This window comes from Drosophila bipectinata, chromosome 2L (assembly GCF_030179905.1).
Source record: "Drosophila bipectinata strain 14024-0381.07 chromosome 2L, DbipHiC1v2, whole genome shotgun sequence".
Classification (NCBI taxonomy): Eukaryota; Metazoa; Arthropoda; class Insecta; order Diptera; family Drosophilidae; genus Drosophila; species Drosophila bipectinata.
The window spans coordinates 10813035-10831565 of record NC_091736.1 but is presented as its reverse complement, the minus strand read 5'-3'; the positions used below and the strand labels follow the sequence as shown (position 1 = coordinate 10831565).

Below are 18531 nucleotides of genomic sequence, written 5' to 3'. Positions count from 1 at the left end.
AAAGTATCTCACAGATACGTAGCCCAAACAACTGTTGGCTTATTCTTGCTATTCAGCAAAATAAACTGCATTTGACCTTGTTTCGCGGTGCCCATGTATGGGTTAGCTTAGAACAAACAAGATATGTACGTTTATATAGGCATATGTACATACAACCATACATAGATACGCTTTTAAACAAATGTACATAAGAGCCAGAGCGGGATAGAGATACTTAGATGGCTGTGTGCATGCGAATATTCGCGATATTCACTATCGTTGTTGTTGTTTTATTTTTTGGGGCTTGTTTGCTTTGCTTTGAGTATTCGCTGAGAGAGGGAGAGAATTATAAAAAAAGAGAGATAAAAGATTAAGTTTTTAAAATAATTTTTTAATAAAATAAATAAACAAAAGTATGATGAATAATAGGCAAAAGAACTTTTAGAAGAAAGCGGATTTCCTCTTGGAAGAATTGGGAAATTTCCCCAAAAAAAACCCCCAATTCTCTTCTCTCTCTTATTGACTCATTTATCGCCAAATGCTTGCAATTTCTAATTCTTGTTGTTTTGCCAAAAAAGCTAAATCAAAATGTAGGTTAAATTTACGGAAATTGCGACGAGGGTCTCGCAACACACATGTGTCTTTGTTTGTGTTTGTTTTTTCTTCAAGTGTATATGTTTAGCAATAGTGTATAAAAATATAAAACAGCCATAAAACAAAAATAACACTAAACAGATACGTGTTCAGATAGCACACTCACACTCGAATAAATAACATGCATGTGAATGGTTTTTGTTCTTGTCGATGATGTTTTTTTATTTTTTAGTTTTTTTTTTCTAATTTGGATTATGCAATAATTGAACGAAGAGACAAAGTGAGATAGTCCGAATGGGGTATGACTTATGATACGAAATCAGCTGGAAACAGGTGCTGCCACGCCACAGATATGAACTCTCTGTTGCTTTCAAAAAACAATTAACTAACACCCGGACAGTAAAAATATTCTTCTTATTAGCCGTATAATAGTAGTCTCTTGGCCATTTGTGCGCGTCCAATCAGAATGCATCGAGGCACTCACATTTGTGCATCATCCGACAGAGACAGAGCTACCTACCAGATACAGATACATAGATACTCGCACGAGCATTGCATTTATTTTATTTCGCATCGCCACGATCGCTTTTAGTTGCCATTGTTCGTTCGGTTCGACTTCGTCGCTATTTTTTGTTATCGTTGCATTTTTTTGCAATTTTTTTGCAAGTGGCTTCGGCTTTGTGCACTGAATTTTAATTCGTTGTTGGAAATATTTACGCTTGACGAAGTGCCTTCGGTTCCCCAGCTCGATTCGGTTGTGCATTCCTCTTATTGGATAAAAAACTTTGTATGCATTAGAGGCTTCTCTACAAACTAAGCCCAAAACAAAAAAAAGAAACTAATTGTATTTCGTTTTTATCTCTCTTTCCAGGTAAATAATCATCATCTCTTGGACTAACTTGATTACAACCGACCCACCCCTAGTAAGTCATCCACTGAGATACAATATCTTCAACATCTTTGGCTAGTCATGGCTCAGATGCAGAGAAAACCTGCCACGTCATGACCAAACAATTCCGTTACCCAATTTAGAGGCAAACCATCCACCCACCCCCCAACTAACCGAAAACCATAAAATCCAGATCCATCATCTGAGCCAGATAGAGAACAACCGAAACTTTAAGCCACCACCAAAGTTAAACCAAAAGGAACGTCAGTAGCATCCCCCATATTGGGTTTTCCTGCCACTTTGCTATGCAATGAAAACAAAACTGCAACAGCGCTTTTGTGGCACGGACTGAGGGGGGGAAATCTTGTCCGGGAAAAAAGAGGAAAAACATCCTTCGGGCACGTGCTGATAATGAACCGTCCTCCGGCTGTGCTACCCATGTTGCACATGCAACCCCCTATGTCAGGGGTTGCTAGGGTGGCAGATCCTTGCCTCTAATCCCCTGACTGCAATCCAGCTGCAGCATCAAAGGATTCCCGTATTCGATTCGTGGCGCCGGCTAACCCTCGAGTGCAACTGCAACAATTTTCGGTCCCTGTTAATTAACCGTTGCGTCTTTGTTGCAATCGCCACAAGGGTTGAAGGGTTGCAACATACTACACGCAGGGCACACAGCCAGGCTAAGCTGATGCGACAGGCCCGGCGCGTGTCCTGCCGCCCAACTAATTGCAGTTCTCAATCAGAAAATCCTTCCACCCAAAAAAAAAAAAAAGAAATGCCCTGAAGGACAATAGAAGAAAGGTTTTTACGGAAAACTGGTTTCCATTACTTTCGGGCCTTTGTTGCCAGGAGTTTCCGGACAATGTTGCTTTGAGCTGCGATTTGTCGATATGTTTTTTTAAAATAGCTTAGTCTTAAATATTTAGATATTTTTTTACTTTAAGAGTTTAGTTTTAAAAGTTTATTCTTCATTAAAATATTACAACTTTTGAAAACTAAAGTTTAAACCCCTCAGATACTCCAATTACTGCCTTCTTGCCAAGTTAACACCTGAAAGTTTTACTTTTTCTCGACAATTTGGCGAAAGTCCTTCAAGGAGCAAATAATTTGTTGTCAATCCCAAAGAGTCCTTTTGTTTCCTTTTTTTTATTTTTGCCCTTTTTGTGCTCCTGCCGAGACCCACAAAAAAGCAATCGTCTTGAATCGCCTCGAAATGTTTCTGCCTCAATTTGACACATTTTCGATAGTCACCCTGCCCCCTCGTTGTTGCAGCACTTTTCCCCATCAATCTGCAAGGGAAAACCCAACCGAAGAAAAAAGGATATAGAAGAAATAGCAGAAAGGAAAAAATTTATCCTACATAGAGTGGAAAAGCTGAAGACGAAAGAGTCACGCCTTGGTGGCTCATCAGAATTTTTTGGGGGAAACTTTGTGTTGCAACATTTTGTTGCCGCCTGTGCGCAATTGCCCAATAACAACAACTACTACTGGGGGTCCTTTGGGCTTCGGGCCCTTTTTGCAGAATTTTTTTAATAACAGAGGCCAGGAGAGTTTAACTTTTGTTGCTTACGTCATTGGTAATGCTATTTTTTTTGGCAAGTGCGTGACGCGGTAGAAATGTCACTTTAATGACATTTTGTTGTAAGTTTGAGGAAAGAAAATAAGAGAAAGTAAAAGGATAAAGAATAAGAGAGAAAAAGCTTAAAAAAAATAAAGTTTATAGCACTTTATAAAGGAATCTAAGAAACATTTTATTTATTGCCCGACAGAAAGGTTAGCCCATACTTTATAATGTGAGAGCATATCCCCCCTGTTACTCCTTGTTACTTTCTCCTTCTTATCTCCCCCTCTTTGTTCTCCTCTTTATCCTCCATCCTCCATTCTCCAGCTCGCCGCTCATTCAATGCACGTCCAACGAAAATGATTGTGTATACGCCTCAGTGCCTCAGTGCGGCAAATGCGTGCGGCAACTGAGTAATTAGCAGACGCAGGACACTCGGCAGGATACACACGCACCCGAGGCTCACCAGTACTCCTACATATACATACATATACTCTAATAATTGCCTAATTGCATTAGCCCAAAATTATGCTGCATTCTTGCACTTCAAAGAAAGCGAACCATATTTTTGAACTTTCTCTTTCTCGGAATATACTTCCCATGGGTTTTATGTGTCTATATGTATTATTATTTTTTTTTTGGCAAAACTGGGTGACAATTTGCTGCACAAGTGCGTGACAATATCACAGAGTGTGCGTGTGTTGGTGTGCAACCCCCAAAAAACGCACAAATTTCGTACCACACTACACAGCCCACCCTTAGTCCTGCGGGGCTCGCAAGAAAATTGATTTTTTCGCAGTTTTTCCGTTTTCGGGCTGCAGTCTGCGTTTTATGTGCGCTCCTTTTTTGTCCTGTCGAGTCCTGCGAGTGCTTTTGGGTCTCCTTGGGATCCTGGTACATGGGCATAAATTATGTGAGTGTGCGTGTGTCTAAGAGAGGTGTTGAGGAGGCCTTAGAAAGCTCTTGCGCCTGTGCGTTGCCTGGCATTGTTTTTGGCACAGGAATTGCAGAAAAAGTTTATTAGAATTTGTCCTTTCAAGAGTCCTGTCCTTCAAACTATGACAAATTTTTTGTAAGCCATTACAATAAGCCATTAAAATTATTTAATTGGTTAATTGAAATTCAAAGAGCAGGCCCCAACCTACAGAAAATATTTATATTTTTATTCAAAACATTTTCTATAGAACAATATTTGTTTTTTTGTCATTCAATGGTGATTATTTTTTTTGGCCAGTACCACCCTTAACGAGTTATGCGTGTGGGTTGTGCCACGCCCATTTGCTGAATGAAAATCACTTGACTTTTCATTAATAAAATTGGCAGCAGACTTGCCGAGGCTGGGGATAAAGTTTCGAGTTCTAGAGTTGAGGGGGGGATCTCGATGAATGGTCGTCGGGCCATATATGCATTTGATACTTGCCATACCCAGAATATGAAACCCCTTTTTTTTTTCATTGTTAAATTCATATATTTTTGGATTTTTTTTTTTTGTAGACCACACCCCAAACTTTGTGGGTTCTTTTTTTCGCGTCAAGTGAGACACGCAGAATGCGGCTTACCGAAAAGTGAAAGAAGACCAAAACGAAAAAAAATGTTTTCCATACGCATTAATGCAGCAATGCGTAAGCAAAGAACTTGGCTGGAAAGGAGGGGACAGGCTGGACAGATTTTGTTATGATTATGCCATATGAAGTATGGCATACTAGAGGGTAGTCCTTGCAAGGGCTTTGCAGTCTTTGATATGCTTTGCAGTCCACAGAGAGCTGGAGAATATTTATAGCTCCATTTTTTTTTTCAAGGGAATTGATTAACGTAATTGTTTGAAAGTCAAGGGGTGCGTGTGTAGGACTTTAAAAAATGTGAAAAAAATATTTCGAATTTAAGGGAAAGTTTTCTTTAAGAGCTTCATGCATTAAGTATTAAGTACATGGCTTTTTTTGGGGCATTTTTTGTAAATCATTCAACATCCATTACCATTGTTTGTTTTGAACTTTAGGGGGGGTATCCTTTCCTCATCCTTCTGAGACTCGTCGGATATCGTTGTTCAAAATTCAATGAGCAAAGTGCCGCATGGACGTAGAATTTATTGAAAAATCATGATATGTAACCATCGAAAAAACCACAGGATGGGCAGGATCAGCCGAGAGTCTGGCCGGGAACAGGGCCTTGAGTTTTGCAAAGGTCTGGTATGGTTCTGGTCTGGTCTGGTATGGTCTGGCATGCAAAAGCGTCGATATGACAGCTTGACTGAACTAAAACCGCGTTGCCAGAGCTAGACAAAAGGCCAAAATACACAAACAGCGGCTATTGGGGGGGCTGTGGGGTAAAAAGGACAAAACAAAAAGCGCCCACACATCCACATACACACACGCATGACCGGGACCCAGGACCAGGAAATATGATTTTTTCGTGCTTGTTGAGCAGAAGCTTCACATTTTTTTTTTGTTTCTGAAGGAGGAGGAAAAAATGTTAGAGAGCCTACTACCATGCCACACGCTGATTGACGTGCCTTTTATTGATGCTCTTGATTGGTTTTTACCTTTTTACACAGACATGCGGGCGGTGGGGAGGTCGGCGCCTCCCACTACCCATTTTGAGGCCTCCCCCCCTCCGTTGGTCGTTAGTTCAATATGTGCGTCGGTGTCTGGTGCCACGCCTCCTGGTTATGATTTTTATTACAGGTGGGAGATACAAAAAACGTCATAGTACCCCTGATGAATTGTTGGGCCGCTCTATTTGCTTAAAAAATGTACCTCTTTTTTGGTGTATTTTCAATGTGTATCCTTGATGGTTAATTTTTTATGCACATAGGAGATTCAGAATTCCCCCCCTTGGAGAGCTGCGGGTTGAGCATCAAAATCTATTTGCGTTTTTAATCAAATGTTCAAATTTTGAACGCATATCGCTCGCCCAGGATCGTATCGGATCGTATAGGCCGTCAGACCGGGGTATCCTTTGGTTTGTTTAACTTTTATATCGTAATTGCATATCGCAGGAGGCGATTGAGAGCGGAGGGAGTCCAAACAAACTAATCAAATGTCTGCCATCGTCCTGTTTCTATCGCCACTTCCGTTTCCGTTTGCATCTCCACTCCCCCCTTCTGCTGTTTTGTGTTTTTTTTTCATCCTCGATTCCGCTAATGCTTTAATCCTTGCTGCCTCCATGGTGTCCTGAAAAACGGCGTGTCCTGCTCCTGTCCGCGTGTATTAAATCGATGAAGTATTAACGACTTAATTGCATGTTTGTCAGACATTTTGCATTGACCCTCCTACTCCTCCTGTTAGCCTTTGAAGTTTATGAGAATTCGGCTGTTATCCTTCGGGCCCGCAGGAGGCGTTGCAGTCAAGTCCTGCGGCCAGCACTCATTTCGGGAAATGCGAATTCGATTAAAGTAATGACTTTTTGAGTAGCCCCGAAGCACTCTGGGGCTCAGGTGGGCTCAGGTGTTATCTTTGTGCCACGAAGAGGAAATTTCGGTAATGAAAGTGGGCTGGGTAATACGAAAGAAGGTCTAAAAAGTTTCCAAGAATAAGGATATTGATTTTTTTTGTTAAATGACTTTAAGATGGGAGAATAATTTAGGAAAGAATGGGGCCTTAGCTTAACCTTACCTTTCCTATTCTGTGTATCCCTAAATTTTGATTAACTTCTTCCTGGTTTTCTAAAAAAAACTGGAATCTCTACCCAAGACCCTATAGAATGCAGTCCTTTCCTCTTCAACCATAAACCCCCTTTGAAAAAAGCCATCCAACAATGCTTTCAGTCTTCGGCTCTTGTATTTCTAATTCCAATCCACTGCAGACTCTCAAAATGGAAATACAACAGCAGCTTAACGTTCTAATTGACAAGCAAGCAAAAATATTTACGTACTCAAGTCCAAACATTCTAATCAATGCACTGCGATGGACAAAGAAAGGGCTAACAGGACCTAAAAAAAAAAATCGGGGGAAATGGGGAAAAATCGGAAGGAAAGTGGAGTCATAGATGGGCCATCGATGGGATATGAGAGGAGGATATATATATATAAGGGATAGCAGGACAACGAAGCCTTTCAAACAAACAACAATCGTTGGGGCTCTGGCCAGGAGCAGGCACAGTGAAAATTCATCAAAGTGACTCAAGCCAGGAAATAAAAAAACGAACCCTGTGCGTCGTCGCTCCAACTGTCAAAATGCGTCGAAGCGAACATCATTGGATTTGTGATTGAACAGAAATTTCCATACATTGAGACCGTTCTTTGTTTTTGTTCTCTTTTCCATTTTTTTTTGTTGGATTTATTTAGCGTCTTCCTCTGCCCATTTTCATTTAGAAAATGCATGCTGGAGTGATAATGCCACAAAGGCAGTTTTTGGGGGCTGGACGGACAACCTTCATTAGACCGGGGCTTCATCCCAATCCAACCCAACCCAACCATCCATCCATCCTTCCATCCACATCCCCTTGAATCGAAAATTTATATTTACGGATTTGTAAGTTATGCACTCGACTGATTCTCGCACTGTGGATTGTCTGTCAAATGTCGCGACAGGCGGCACGGTATGGTATGCTATGTCCCTGCCACATTTTTCTTTTCTGGTTTTGTCGGAGTGGTTTTTGCTGTAACCAACCCCCTTTCCGGCCCTCTGCCCTGGCTCTGAAGCGTTCAATAATTGTGTAAAACGCTTTCAGTTTTACATTTCAATCTTAATTTAGTTTTTGGCATAACGTTTGCCTGCCAATCCTCCTTCTGGCCAACCAATCGCCGGACAAAGCCCAGTTACCACACACCAAAAAAAAACAAGGGGTTAAGTCTGTGAAAGGGTTAAGGATAGGAGGTGGATGGTTATTTTTGTTGTTCGCCATTTGGCCAGTTGATCTTTTGGCTAATGAAGTTTGTCATTGAGCTTTATTTAATTTGGTGATGATGCGAAAAAACAACAGGAAATCAAATGGGGAGTTTGGAAGGACTTAAAAAAAATGGATTAGCTTTGAAAATGGTGTGAGATTTTGAAAAAGAATTCAAAAATAATAGAAATGATCTGAAAAATGAAATATTTATACAAATCAAATGCATTTTAGACTTCCAAATCCAATAACTAAATCACTTTCCCCAGCTTCTGTTTTAAAAACTGTCACTTTTCAAACTCAAGATGACAATTTCAGCTGTCACAGACACACAGGTTACACAGGCAAATGGTGAGAGGTCAATTCTTGTATTGCCCACCTGCAGCTGTCAACCTTTACAATCCCCTGCCCGTTGGTGTTCGATCCAACAACGGAATTGCTTAAAACAATTGCGTATACGACGCGTGGCCTGCGTGAAAATTGCAACATTACAACGTGTAGGTTTGGAAAACATTTGCCGAAAGTAGAGTGGGAAGGATGTCCGTTCGGTGGACGTTCCTGCCAGTTACCTTTTTGACATTTGATTGAGATTTGTTATCGGCGAATTCATCAATGATATATACAATAAAAATACACACAACGCACTGCTGCCGGGATGGAAATAGAGGTTGGGCGGGCTATTCTCCGCCCCAGACACTGAGACGCACTGGAAAATGGGGGAAAAAATACACAGTCCTGGGGGAAAAGGCAGCTACCCAGTGACCATTCATCCTGTGGGTCCGGGGCTTCGTGTCTGGTTTGGTTTTTGGGAGGATGGATGGGCGGTGTTGTTCCACACCCACCTGGCAATAGTTATCGGCCAGGACCAGTGACATTTCTCGGCAGGACACCCTCTGCCTAACTGCTGTGTTACTTCTATTAGATTTTCCCTTCTCATAAAGAAAAAAAAAACCTGGCCAGCTACCCAAGCAGCTGTTGTTTGGTCCATGCAGCCCCCACTCCCTCCCACTTTTCGTACTTGTTGTGTATTTTTGCAATAAAGCAACGCACCGAGAGGGGGGCGGGAGGAGGGTGGAGTGACAGAGCTGGCCATGCGTACCTTTCGATCCTTGTGTGACATTTGAATTCGGCAAACGAGACACGAGTGGGGAATGTGTGGCAGTGGCAAGAGTGGCAGCCAACATTTTCTTTTATACAACTTTGGCAGTTAGCCCTGGTTCCCCGTTACTCCTCGCCCCTTCCCCCTCTTACCAAAAACGAAAGGCCAACGTTTGCGTATCTATTTTTTAATTTTGCTGACGAGGCACGAAAACATACAGAACGCAATTGTTCCAACGTCCACAATGCATTCCAGTTACTCTGCTCTTCTGTGTATCCTGGCTCCTGTTTTGTGTCCTGACATGTGTGCGTCTCATGCTGATAAGCAGTAGCCGTACCCCACCAGGATGCTGGGAGAAGGATAAACCACCCACAGAAAAGCAACACAACACAAAAAAAATATTAAAACCTAGAAGAGCAGCCAAGTTCCGCGCCAAATGAAAAGTTAAACTGTGTGACGCGCTTTTGAAAAACTGGTGAGGGATTTCAGGCCCCCCATCCAAAAGCCCCGCTTTTTTCGGAAACCCCGCCAGGATGTTTGATTCGATACCTCCGTTGGCCCGCTCCTTAAACCCCATACCCCCCATGGAGCCAACATTTTGCTGGCTTGGCGTGATGAATATTTACTGCGTGCGCTAACTGCTAACTACCTACAGGTATTCCCCATTTTTTGACATTTTTAATTGGGTTTGAGCGCAGCCCCGCCGCCATCGCCAACGCAGGGGGGCCGAGGATGGGCTCTCAGGGCAGTGGGGTCGACAGTTTTTGCCACTTTACGCCTGTCTGTCGAGCCTTGTTTCTCGTGATTGAATGCCCGCCAGAGCTGAGGGTTCGATTTCAAGCGAAACTTAACCATCTATTATGGGTATTTAAAAGGCAAAGATCCAGAGACTCTTATACTATAAATACTATTTATTCTTTTGACTCTTTTACTAATTTTTATTATTATTTTTTCTACTTGCAGGTAACTATGTGGGTTCTGGCTTTGTGGAAGACTTCCATCTCCCTTCCATGTTATAATGACGTTGTAAGTCCCCGTCTAATTATGTTTCTAAAAACAATTAATTTGGGAACCTATCAAGTTTCTTTCTATAGGGGAGAAGCAACAATAAAAACAAAATAAAGAAAATCAAATGTAATTGCGACAAGGGAAGCGTATCTTGAAGATACAAATACTAGACTGCTTAACACAATTCTGTATTTTTGTTTTGGTTGTTCAGCGAAGCGTATTAACCGAAACTGTCAACCGTACATTTGTGTTAACTGTTTTTTATTTTTCAACCTAATGGTAACTCATTTGTAAGCCATGGACTTGCATTTCAAGTTGGTTGCAGTTGCGTGCATGGCTAATTACCAGACCGGCACTTGATGGGGAAAGCTCTATAAAGTAGGGTACATTTTTCGGTGAAAATTATTAGAGCTAATCTGCTTGCCACACCACAGATTTATGCAATATGACATCACAATGCCTGTAATAGCCAAAAGTTACTCAATTCCCCAGCTGTTTATCAAATGCACCTGATTCTGGGCATCCAGCTGCGTTTCCAGCCATGTGTGTGCTGTAACTCTGAAGCAACTCGTATTACAGAATTTTATGCAACAGCTTTGATGTGGAATGCCACCCGTGGCGAGTTTACTTCACTGGCAATGCTGGGTAATATGACATTTATTCAGAGATCTTCTGGGCTGCACATCTGTTGGGGTTCTAGGCTATTATGCCAACAGGTCTATTAAGGTTTACCAACATTTGACAAGAGCTGTCTTTGTCAGGAATTCTTTAAGAAAAAAAAGGGATTGTGTTTTCAAAGAAATCAAGATTAAATCAAGTAAGTCTTGGTTTCAGTCTCAAATATCTTTTGGCTGTGTTATAAGGCGTATCTGTATCTAATAAAAATAAAAATATCTGAGAAATGCAGCCCAAGAGATTTTTAACAGATTTTTCGGCTCGTCGCCGCAACTTCTTGAAAATCTTTGTCCAAATAATGTTTCTATTATTTATAATTTTTATGCTGACGCGTACGTTCGGGCCTATCAAGGTTTGCCAAAAGAGGAAGGATTCACTTTATAAACTATAGTCTCTTTGTGAGTATGAAATAAACTCAAAGTGATTGCACAACCCTTAATCAAATGCGTTTTGTGACAGACATCCGAAATGTTTTCATAATAAAATGCGTCATATCCCAAAGCTAATTGCCATTGAGACGAAACCAGAACAACGAAAATGTATCCATGAAATACTCAAGATATGCTGCCTGCCTCCAATGCACTTCAAAACAAATAATCAAAAAAAAAACGACAGAAATGTGAATCACGGAATTGAATTGACGTTTTTGTCTAAATAGCGCGCAAGGTCAATTAGATGAAAGAAAATATAACAATTAAATATTCAAGTTTTTATGGCATTTCAATGTTGTTTTTGAGAATTCAGTAAACAAGTCATTGAATGGGTTTTTAAGTTTAAAATAAATGTTACTTTTAGGCTAGTTATAGATACTATTTCAAATCGTTTTTGGTTTATTTTAAATAAATTGCGTAATTTCGTATTATTTTTTTGTGATGACCTGAAGAAGCAAAACAGGATCAACCCCTTAACCTCCCCTGAAGCTACAAGTTCTTGATCCAAAAACCCAAGAAGAAAAACAACTTTTATTTCATTGTATGTGTGATGTGTTGTGTTCCTGGAACGCATATCCTATATCTGAGTTTGTGTTTGTGAAAAGGATTTACGCGTTTTTTTTTCTTTTTCTTCCTTATTGTTTACTTGTGTATTTCGCACATTTATTGCCGCCTGTGTGGATGGTTGTTTGTTTTGGAAGGCAGATAGGTTACCAGATACCTGAGCTATGATTTCGCCTTGAGAATTCAACCATTCAGGTGTGTGTGTACTGGAATTGTGATCTATTTTTCGGCTTTGGCTTTGGCTTTTTCTTTTATTCTTCTTAGGCATTTTGTGTAATTGAAAAAGCATTTCAAATGCAGCTGCGTAAATTTCGCTGCGTATTCCCTTCTGACAGCAACAATAGGACTCTGTAGTCCTTGTAGAGCCAAAGCTGGGCAAGTACAGTTGAGCTCACAAAGCTCTGGAACGCAAAACAGAGGAGGAAGCCAGCGAAGTGCAAAAATAAAGGAAATGCCTCTAAGGATTTGTAAAAGGCATATCCTTCTATGGGGTTGTCCTTATAGAGGGGGATGATAGTTACGCAACTAGAGATTTATTTGGGTTACAAATAGATAATTACAAAGAACTACAAATTACTGTATAAAAATTTATTTAAAAAAAAAAGTATTTTTTTGTGGTAGTAGCATCGATTTCTTTGTTGGCCCTCAAGGGCAGCTTCTAACCACACCTCCTCGCTGAAGTGAATTCCTGTTGTCGGACTCCAAAAACTGCAAACTTCCCAGGAATTTCTTAATAGCTTTTTACCGATATCTTTCCTTTTTTTGTGTTAACCCCTCGTCATTGAAACGAAACCGTTGATTTTGATGGCCAACAACAGAAAAAAAACGGCAGAGAAAGAAAAAAAATAAAGAACACTGAAGCTATGGAGAAGCTTCCATAAAAGTTGCGAGTCCACATTTTTCTAACGATTAAACAAATTCGAAGAAAACAAACGCATCCCATGCAACGATGACAGCAGCCTCACCTGCAGTTTCCAGGAATCGAAATCCGAAAACAGGATAATGGGGCAAGGGGTAGTAGGATGGAGGACAGAGGAGGATGGATTCTTTTTATTTTTTTAGAAACCGTAGACGAAACAAAGTCAACGGAGTCAGAAATCAGAAAGTTTCTCGCTCGCGTTGCATCAAAGCCTTTGGACGGCGGCATTTTTGAGAGTTCCTGGGCCAGTCCAGAATTCCCAGAATTGAATCGTATATCTTTAACTTTTTTTTCCTTGGCTTTGGAGTGGTGGTTGGGTTCTTTCTAAATGCTCGATTAATTTCTAATAAATTGGTCGGAAATGCTGCAGGCCAACGATATATAGGGTTACCAACACAAATGTGATGCAGTTTCTATATCGCAGCCGCAGCCTGGCTTTTGAAATTTGAGTTTTGGGGAAACGTATTTCTCGGAACTACTTCGATTGGGCGCTGAAATTGTTTTCCGATAGCCCTTTTGCAACTTGCAACGTATTTTTTTTTTTTTGTATTTTAATTATTAAAAGGAGATTGAGAAAGCAGGCATTGGGTTTGCCATCTAGTTCAATGTCAAACGCATCGATACTGAAACTAATCGCACAATATAATTTTCGTCATTCTCGTTGCAGCATTTGTCGTGTTCGGATTCGGATTCGTCGTTGTAGTGTGTCGTTGTTCGTAATTTAAATAAACCATAATTCGGTATATTTCTTATGCCAACGCCACCATCATCACCAAATCTATTATCAGCAACAGCAGCGGAAGTACTCCGTAAACCGGAATTAAACGCCAAAAAAACGAGAGCAAGAACGCGAACGAGAAGAACGACAAACAAGAAATTATATAATCAATTGCAAAATTCCCTTTGGCTAAGGAATTGCAGCGGCCGAATTGCTTTTATGCTCTACTGCCAGCTACAAAATTCCACGAAATTCCATTTTGGCAACACGATAACAAACAAACAAATTCGTATCACTAACCAAGAACTTCAAAAACAAAATCTTAAATTGAAAAATCAACTAAAACATCAAATCATTTGCAAGAAACATCGTTGCATTGGCGTCTGCATCCTGCAAGTAAATAATATCAGCAAGGATACTAAGGATAACGGTACAGATATAGGCGGTGCAACGGAGACACAAGCACAACTGCTGGCAAAATGGATCCACAGCAGCAGTTCTGCCTCAAGTGGAACAGTTATTCCTCCAACTTGGCAATAACATTCTCCAATCTGTTCAAATCGGATCTACTGGCCGATGTCATATTATCCTGCGATGGTAAGTTTGAAAAAATATTATAAATATTATAGCATGTATTTTTTATGAAATATTATCAAAGCTGGCCTTGACTTTGTTAGCATATATATTTTTGTATTCTTATCAAGCTTTTACTTCCGCGTTAAAAAAGGACTTTCCCCATCAGAGCCTCCTCCAATTGAGTTATTCTTATTTACCTACGAGACTCCTGCCTTTTATTTTCTTTCCACTTGTGTTTATTTTCCTTTTATTTATTTTTTTTTTTGTTAATAAGCCTGGCTGACGAGCCACCAGACATTGATTTCTTTTCGGCCCTTTTGCCGCTGGCTGGCTTGATGGAGACGCGAAGTTGCTTTTATGGCTTGTCTCGTCCTTGTCTGTCAGTCGGGCTCAGCCATTTTCCTTTTGGCCCGTCTGTCTACTAGTTCATTTACGGCCCTATACTACAGTTTTTATGCTGGCTTATTAAATGCCGAATAAATGCGGGCAAACCTATATAGCGACTGTTATCCGAGAGTGTGTGTGTGTGAGCCACAAACAATATATATACATATACATATATTTATTCAGGCTTTGGCTAAGGTCAGTTATTTGGGAGCTTCATTATGTGTTTGTGTTGTGTTGTGGGACCCTTGTTAACCTTCTTTTCTTTTGCTCTTGATTTGGGTTTAAATATTTTCCCTTGCCGGTCGTTGGGTGTTTCAAGCATCTTGGCTTATTTTTATGATTATTATGTAGAGTATGTTTGCCATTTCATGTCCTAACCTTGAAAATATTTAAATTCTTTAAACAGGATCCTTAAAGTAAAAGCCCTCTTACCCACAAAACATTACTCATACGCCATGTGTGCGTAAGTATGGATTTTTTGCATTGATTGAATGTTGAGTGGGTAAAAAAAAACCGCGTTCTAGGATTATTGGTTGGGTTGTTTTGGCTAAGAGTGGGTGGGACATACGCAGACATCCACAAACACCAAAAAAAAAAAAGAAATCGCGAAAGCCTAGACAAATCCTGGAACCCTTTTCCGTGCTTCCTGTTCCATGCCGCGTTGTCATTCATATCAATCGAAGTGGTACTACTTTTGATTAAAATTTCCAGCGTTATCCTCCCGGCTGGCCACCTCCCACCCTGGTTCTAACCCCTTTTTGCGTTGGCTGCTTTTAATTGTGGTTTTTAATATTTTCCCGAGGTCTGCTTGTTGGATATGGGAGTCCATCCGAAATTCTGCATTTGTTATGTTTGATTTAGCCCCCCACCACTCTTGTCTTTTGTCCATTTGGAAATGAAGCATTAAATATTTGGCCGTCTGCGAGAACAAAAGCAAATAACGTATGTTTTTTATTGTTTTTAATATTCATGTGGATATTTTTGGAATTTTTTGTTTGCAAGGATAATAAGTGCAAGGCTTTGAAGTAGAGGAGTTCTGGGGGCAGGCTTAGCACTTGAGAAATGAACATTTTTACCCAAATGAACATTTACTTAGCCTGGGGCTATGTTTTTGGTTTACTTGGGGGATGATTCACTTTTTAAGGGTGACTCTGGTCCTTAAGAAGGATGCATTTTTGTAGCCATGCCTTCTCCTAATCATGACTCATTAGATACGATTAGATTATCCCAAGTACAAGTACTTGTTATTGCCATACTGTGCATATTGGCAATAGTGGAAAAATAGCCGAAATCAAAACAAATTGTCGAGTAAACGAAAAAACGAACACGAGCCAACGCAGAACGTAAACAAGCGCACGCCAGCTGAAAAAAAAAATATATGTATACATATATATTATATATTATATGACATTTCTTTATCAAGGCCAGGCCATACAGACATATCGGAGTATGAATTTGTATCAGTATCGTTTCGAGTGTATGTATATGTGCGTTTTTTTTGCGTTTCTTTTGTGGTGATTGTGACCCAATTTCTGTTGTATCAAGTGTTAGAAAATCAACCAACGAAATAAAACACAAAAACTCTCGTCTGATACACAGAAGCATAATCACGAGAACGAAAAAGAATCGAAAGTGTAAACAAGTGTGTACCGCCGAATGTGCAATATGCGTAGTCCGTTAAAGTCTGGGTATATTAATCAGCACAAATCAGCAAAAGATTATATAATTCGAAACGAAAAACGAAATAAAATTCCATTCGCAAGCTAATGAGTGACGCCGTAAATCGCGCATACGCAGCGTTGCCTGAATCACTTCCGAGTGCTTTGCAATGCGTTTGATTTTGACCTTGATGTCATTTTGTTTTGCCTCCCAAATGTATTTGTTATCAGGCCTTATCAGGGGAGAACCCAAAGGCGAGAATTGACACAATTCTGCCGAAATTCACGCATAGCGATAACCCCCACAAACAAAAAAAAAGAGGAATATTTTTAATGCATTTTTTCGCTTCAGCTGCTACGAAAATTTCACAAAGTGCCTTCGAAAGAAAAAAGTGTCAAACTTGAGATATATTTATGAACAGTGTCGGCGGTAAATAAAAATTCTAGTTCCTTCCCTGTTGCACCCGGTGGCAGAGTAGCAGCTGTCCATCTCTGTCACAGCCACTGCTGGGCGATGTTGCTCTAATTTGGCTTAAGTAATGCTCGCTGCCAGCACAACAAGTGCCCCATAAAGAAAAAGACATAACTTTCAACCTCCAAACCACCCTCCACCTCCACCAGGGAGATACAAAAAAAAAGGAGACGAAAATCTGGAAAAAGAAACAAGAGAAAGTCGAAAAGAAAAGCGTGAAAAATTGTAGTAGCGCGCCATCACCACCCACTCAGACCTAGAGAAGAAAATATACTTAGCTTACATTGCGTATACGCCGCGTTGGTTTTTGTGTGTCAGGTATAGGTAGCAGGACCTACACAAAAGACTCCCAGGACCAAGACGACATTGATGTTGAATAATAACTCAGACAGACTCACCCACCCAAGCACCCAAAACACAAACACATACACACCCATACCCACACCCACCAAAGCCCCATAAAGACACTCATGTACAAATATCAAAAGGAAAAGCAGCCACTTGGTTGGGTGGGTGTGTGTGTGAGAAAATCATTTCCTTGCTGCGGCTTTTATTGTCCTTCTTGTACGTGTTTATGTATGTATTCGAGGGTATGCTGGGATAATGGTGTGAGTGCGAATACGAGTATATATTTGACATGATTTTTTATGAGTTCAAGGTCTCGGTTTGGCGTTTTTGGCGCAACCTGTTGGCATCGTTTTATGGGCCAAGCTTTAAAAGGAAAATTAGGCAAATCTTAAGGCATGCCTTAGATACTTTTAAACTTCAAAAATATTATAACGTATTCTAATAAACTTATATTCTTTATTTTAGGCGCAGTATTCAAAGCACACAAACTTATCTTGGCGGCCTGCTCCAAAAAGTTCGCCGATCTGTTCGAGAACACGCCCACAAATGGCCAGTGCGTCATTATCCTGGAGGCTACCACGCCGGACAACATGGCCGCTCTGCTCGAGTTCATGTACAAGGGCGAGGTCCATGTCTCCCAGGAGGCACTCAACAGTTTCCTCAAGTCTGCTGAGAGTTTGCAGGTAAGATTGCCTTTTAAACCAAAAGATCATGGAAAGTGGATCTCAAATGTCACTCCTTTCAGGTCAAAGGCCTCTCCACTGAGACGGGACGCCTGGCGGCCCAACAGGCCCAACAACAACACATGGGTGACTCCTCGCCCCTGGACTCGCCGACGGGCAGGCGCAGCATTCGCAACAGCTTGAGCGGCGGCGGAAACATCGTCCACGGCGGTGTGGGCGCAGGAGGCGTGGGAATGGGTGGCGGCGGAGCCGGAGCCAACTCGATACCCGGCGGTCTGGGCAACGGTAATGGACTGAGCCTGGCCGGAGCCCTGAGCGCTGCCGGGGGTATGGCAGCAGCGGCCAGTGTGGCTGCCAGCGGACTGAGCGCCTTGGCGGCCAGTGCCAATGCTTTGGACAGATGCACCAGTGCCGGTGGCAACATCATCGGTGGCACAGCGGCTGGTATTGGACCGCTGAGCGGAGGATCGGGAACCGGAGCCGGATCGGGAATCGGCGGAGTGGGAGGCAATGGCGTGGGCGGAGGTAACAACGGACCGATTAGCCTGGGCAGCGGTGCTGGCGCCGCTCTCCACCTGGGCGGATCTACCGGCAGCCTGAAGCAGGAGTGCGACTCCCTTATGCATCCTAGCAGCAGCAGCAGCTCCTCCGGAATGGGCTACACCCATGTTCCTCCGATCTACCGACCCATCTCGTATGAACCTCTGCGGAAGCGCGCCCTGCGCAGCCCGTATGCCGAGCAGGAGCAACGCGGCTCTGTCCTTCGTGACGGATCCAAGAACTCTCTGTCTGAGTGCCCGAGTCCCATCAACAAGCCACCGTACCACCGTCCCTCGTCCAGCGCCTCCTCCACCGCGCCCACCGAGGCAGATACCATGCACTCGGAACGAGCTTCTCCGCAGTCCAGGTGAGTTCGCTTGAGACTCCATACCATTCTTTATTTATAAACTAATCCCATCCTGTAGTCGATATGAAAACCACAGTCCCAGCACCACAGCCGGCAATGGAAACGCCACCAGTGGCTTGGATCGCATTGTGAAGTCGGAGCGCAACAACGGCAGTGCCAACGAGGCCAACGATGACGATCGCGAACTGATGGATGAATCAACTGATGTGAGTTTTTAAAGAATAAATAATAAACTAATG

General features: G+C 41.7%; 1 protein-coding gene and 1 long non-coding RNA gene across 2 annotated transcripts in view; both read left to right on the top strand.

Annotated features, from left to right (window-relative positions):
- Positions 1-18531, top strand: part of chinmo (Chronologically inappropriate morphogenesis) — a 39441-nt gene that overhangs the window by 17202 nt on the left and 3708 nt on the right. The window contains 5 exon segments of the mRNA XM_070276737.1: positions 9910-9972; positions 13211-13858; positions 17168-17385; positions 17448-18292; positions 18351-18498. Of these exon segments, the coding sequence (XP_070132838.1) occupies positions 13741-13858; positions 17168-17385; positions 17448-18292; positions 18351-18498 (1329 nt within the window). The 5' untranslated portion in view covers positions 9910-9972; positions 13211-13740.
- Positions 10581-11347, top strand: LOC138925813 (uncharacterized). The gene is made up of 2 exons (XR_011442034.1): positions 10581-11027; positions 11089-11347. It is a non-coding gene; the product is annotated as an uncharacterized lncRNA (long non-coding RNA).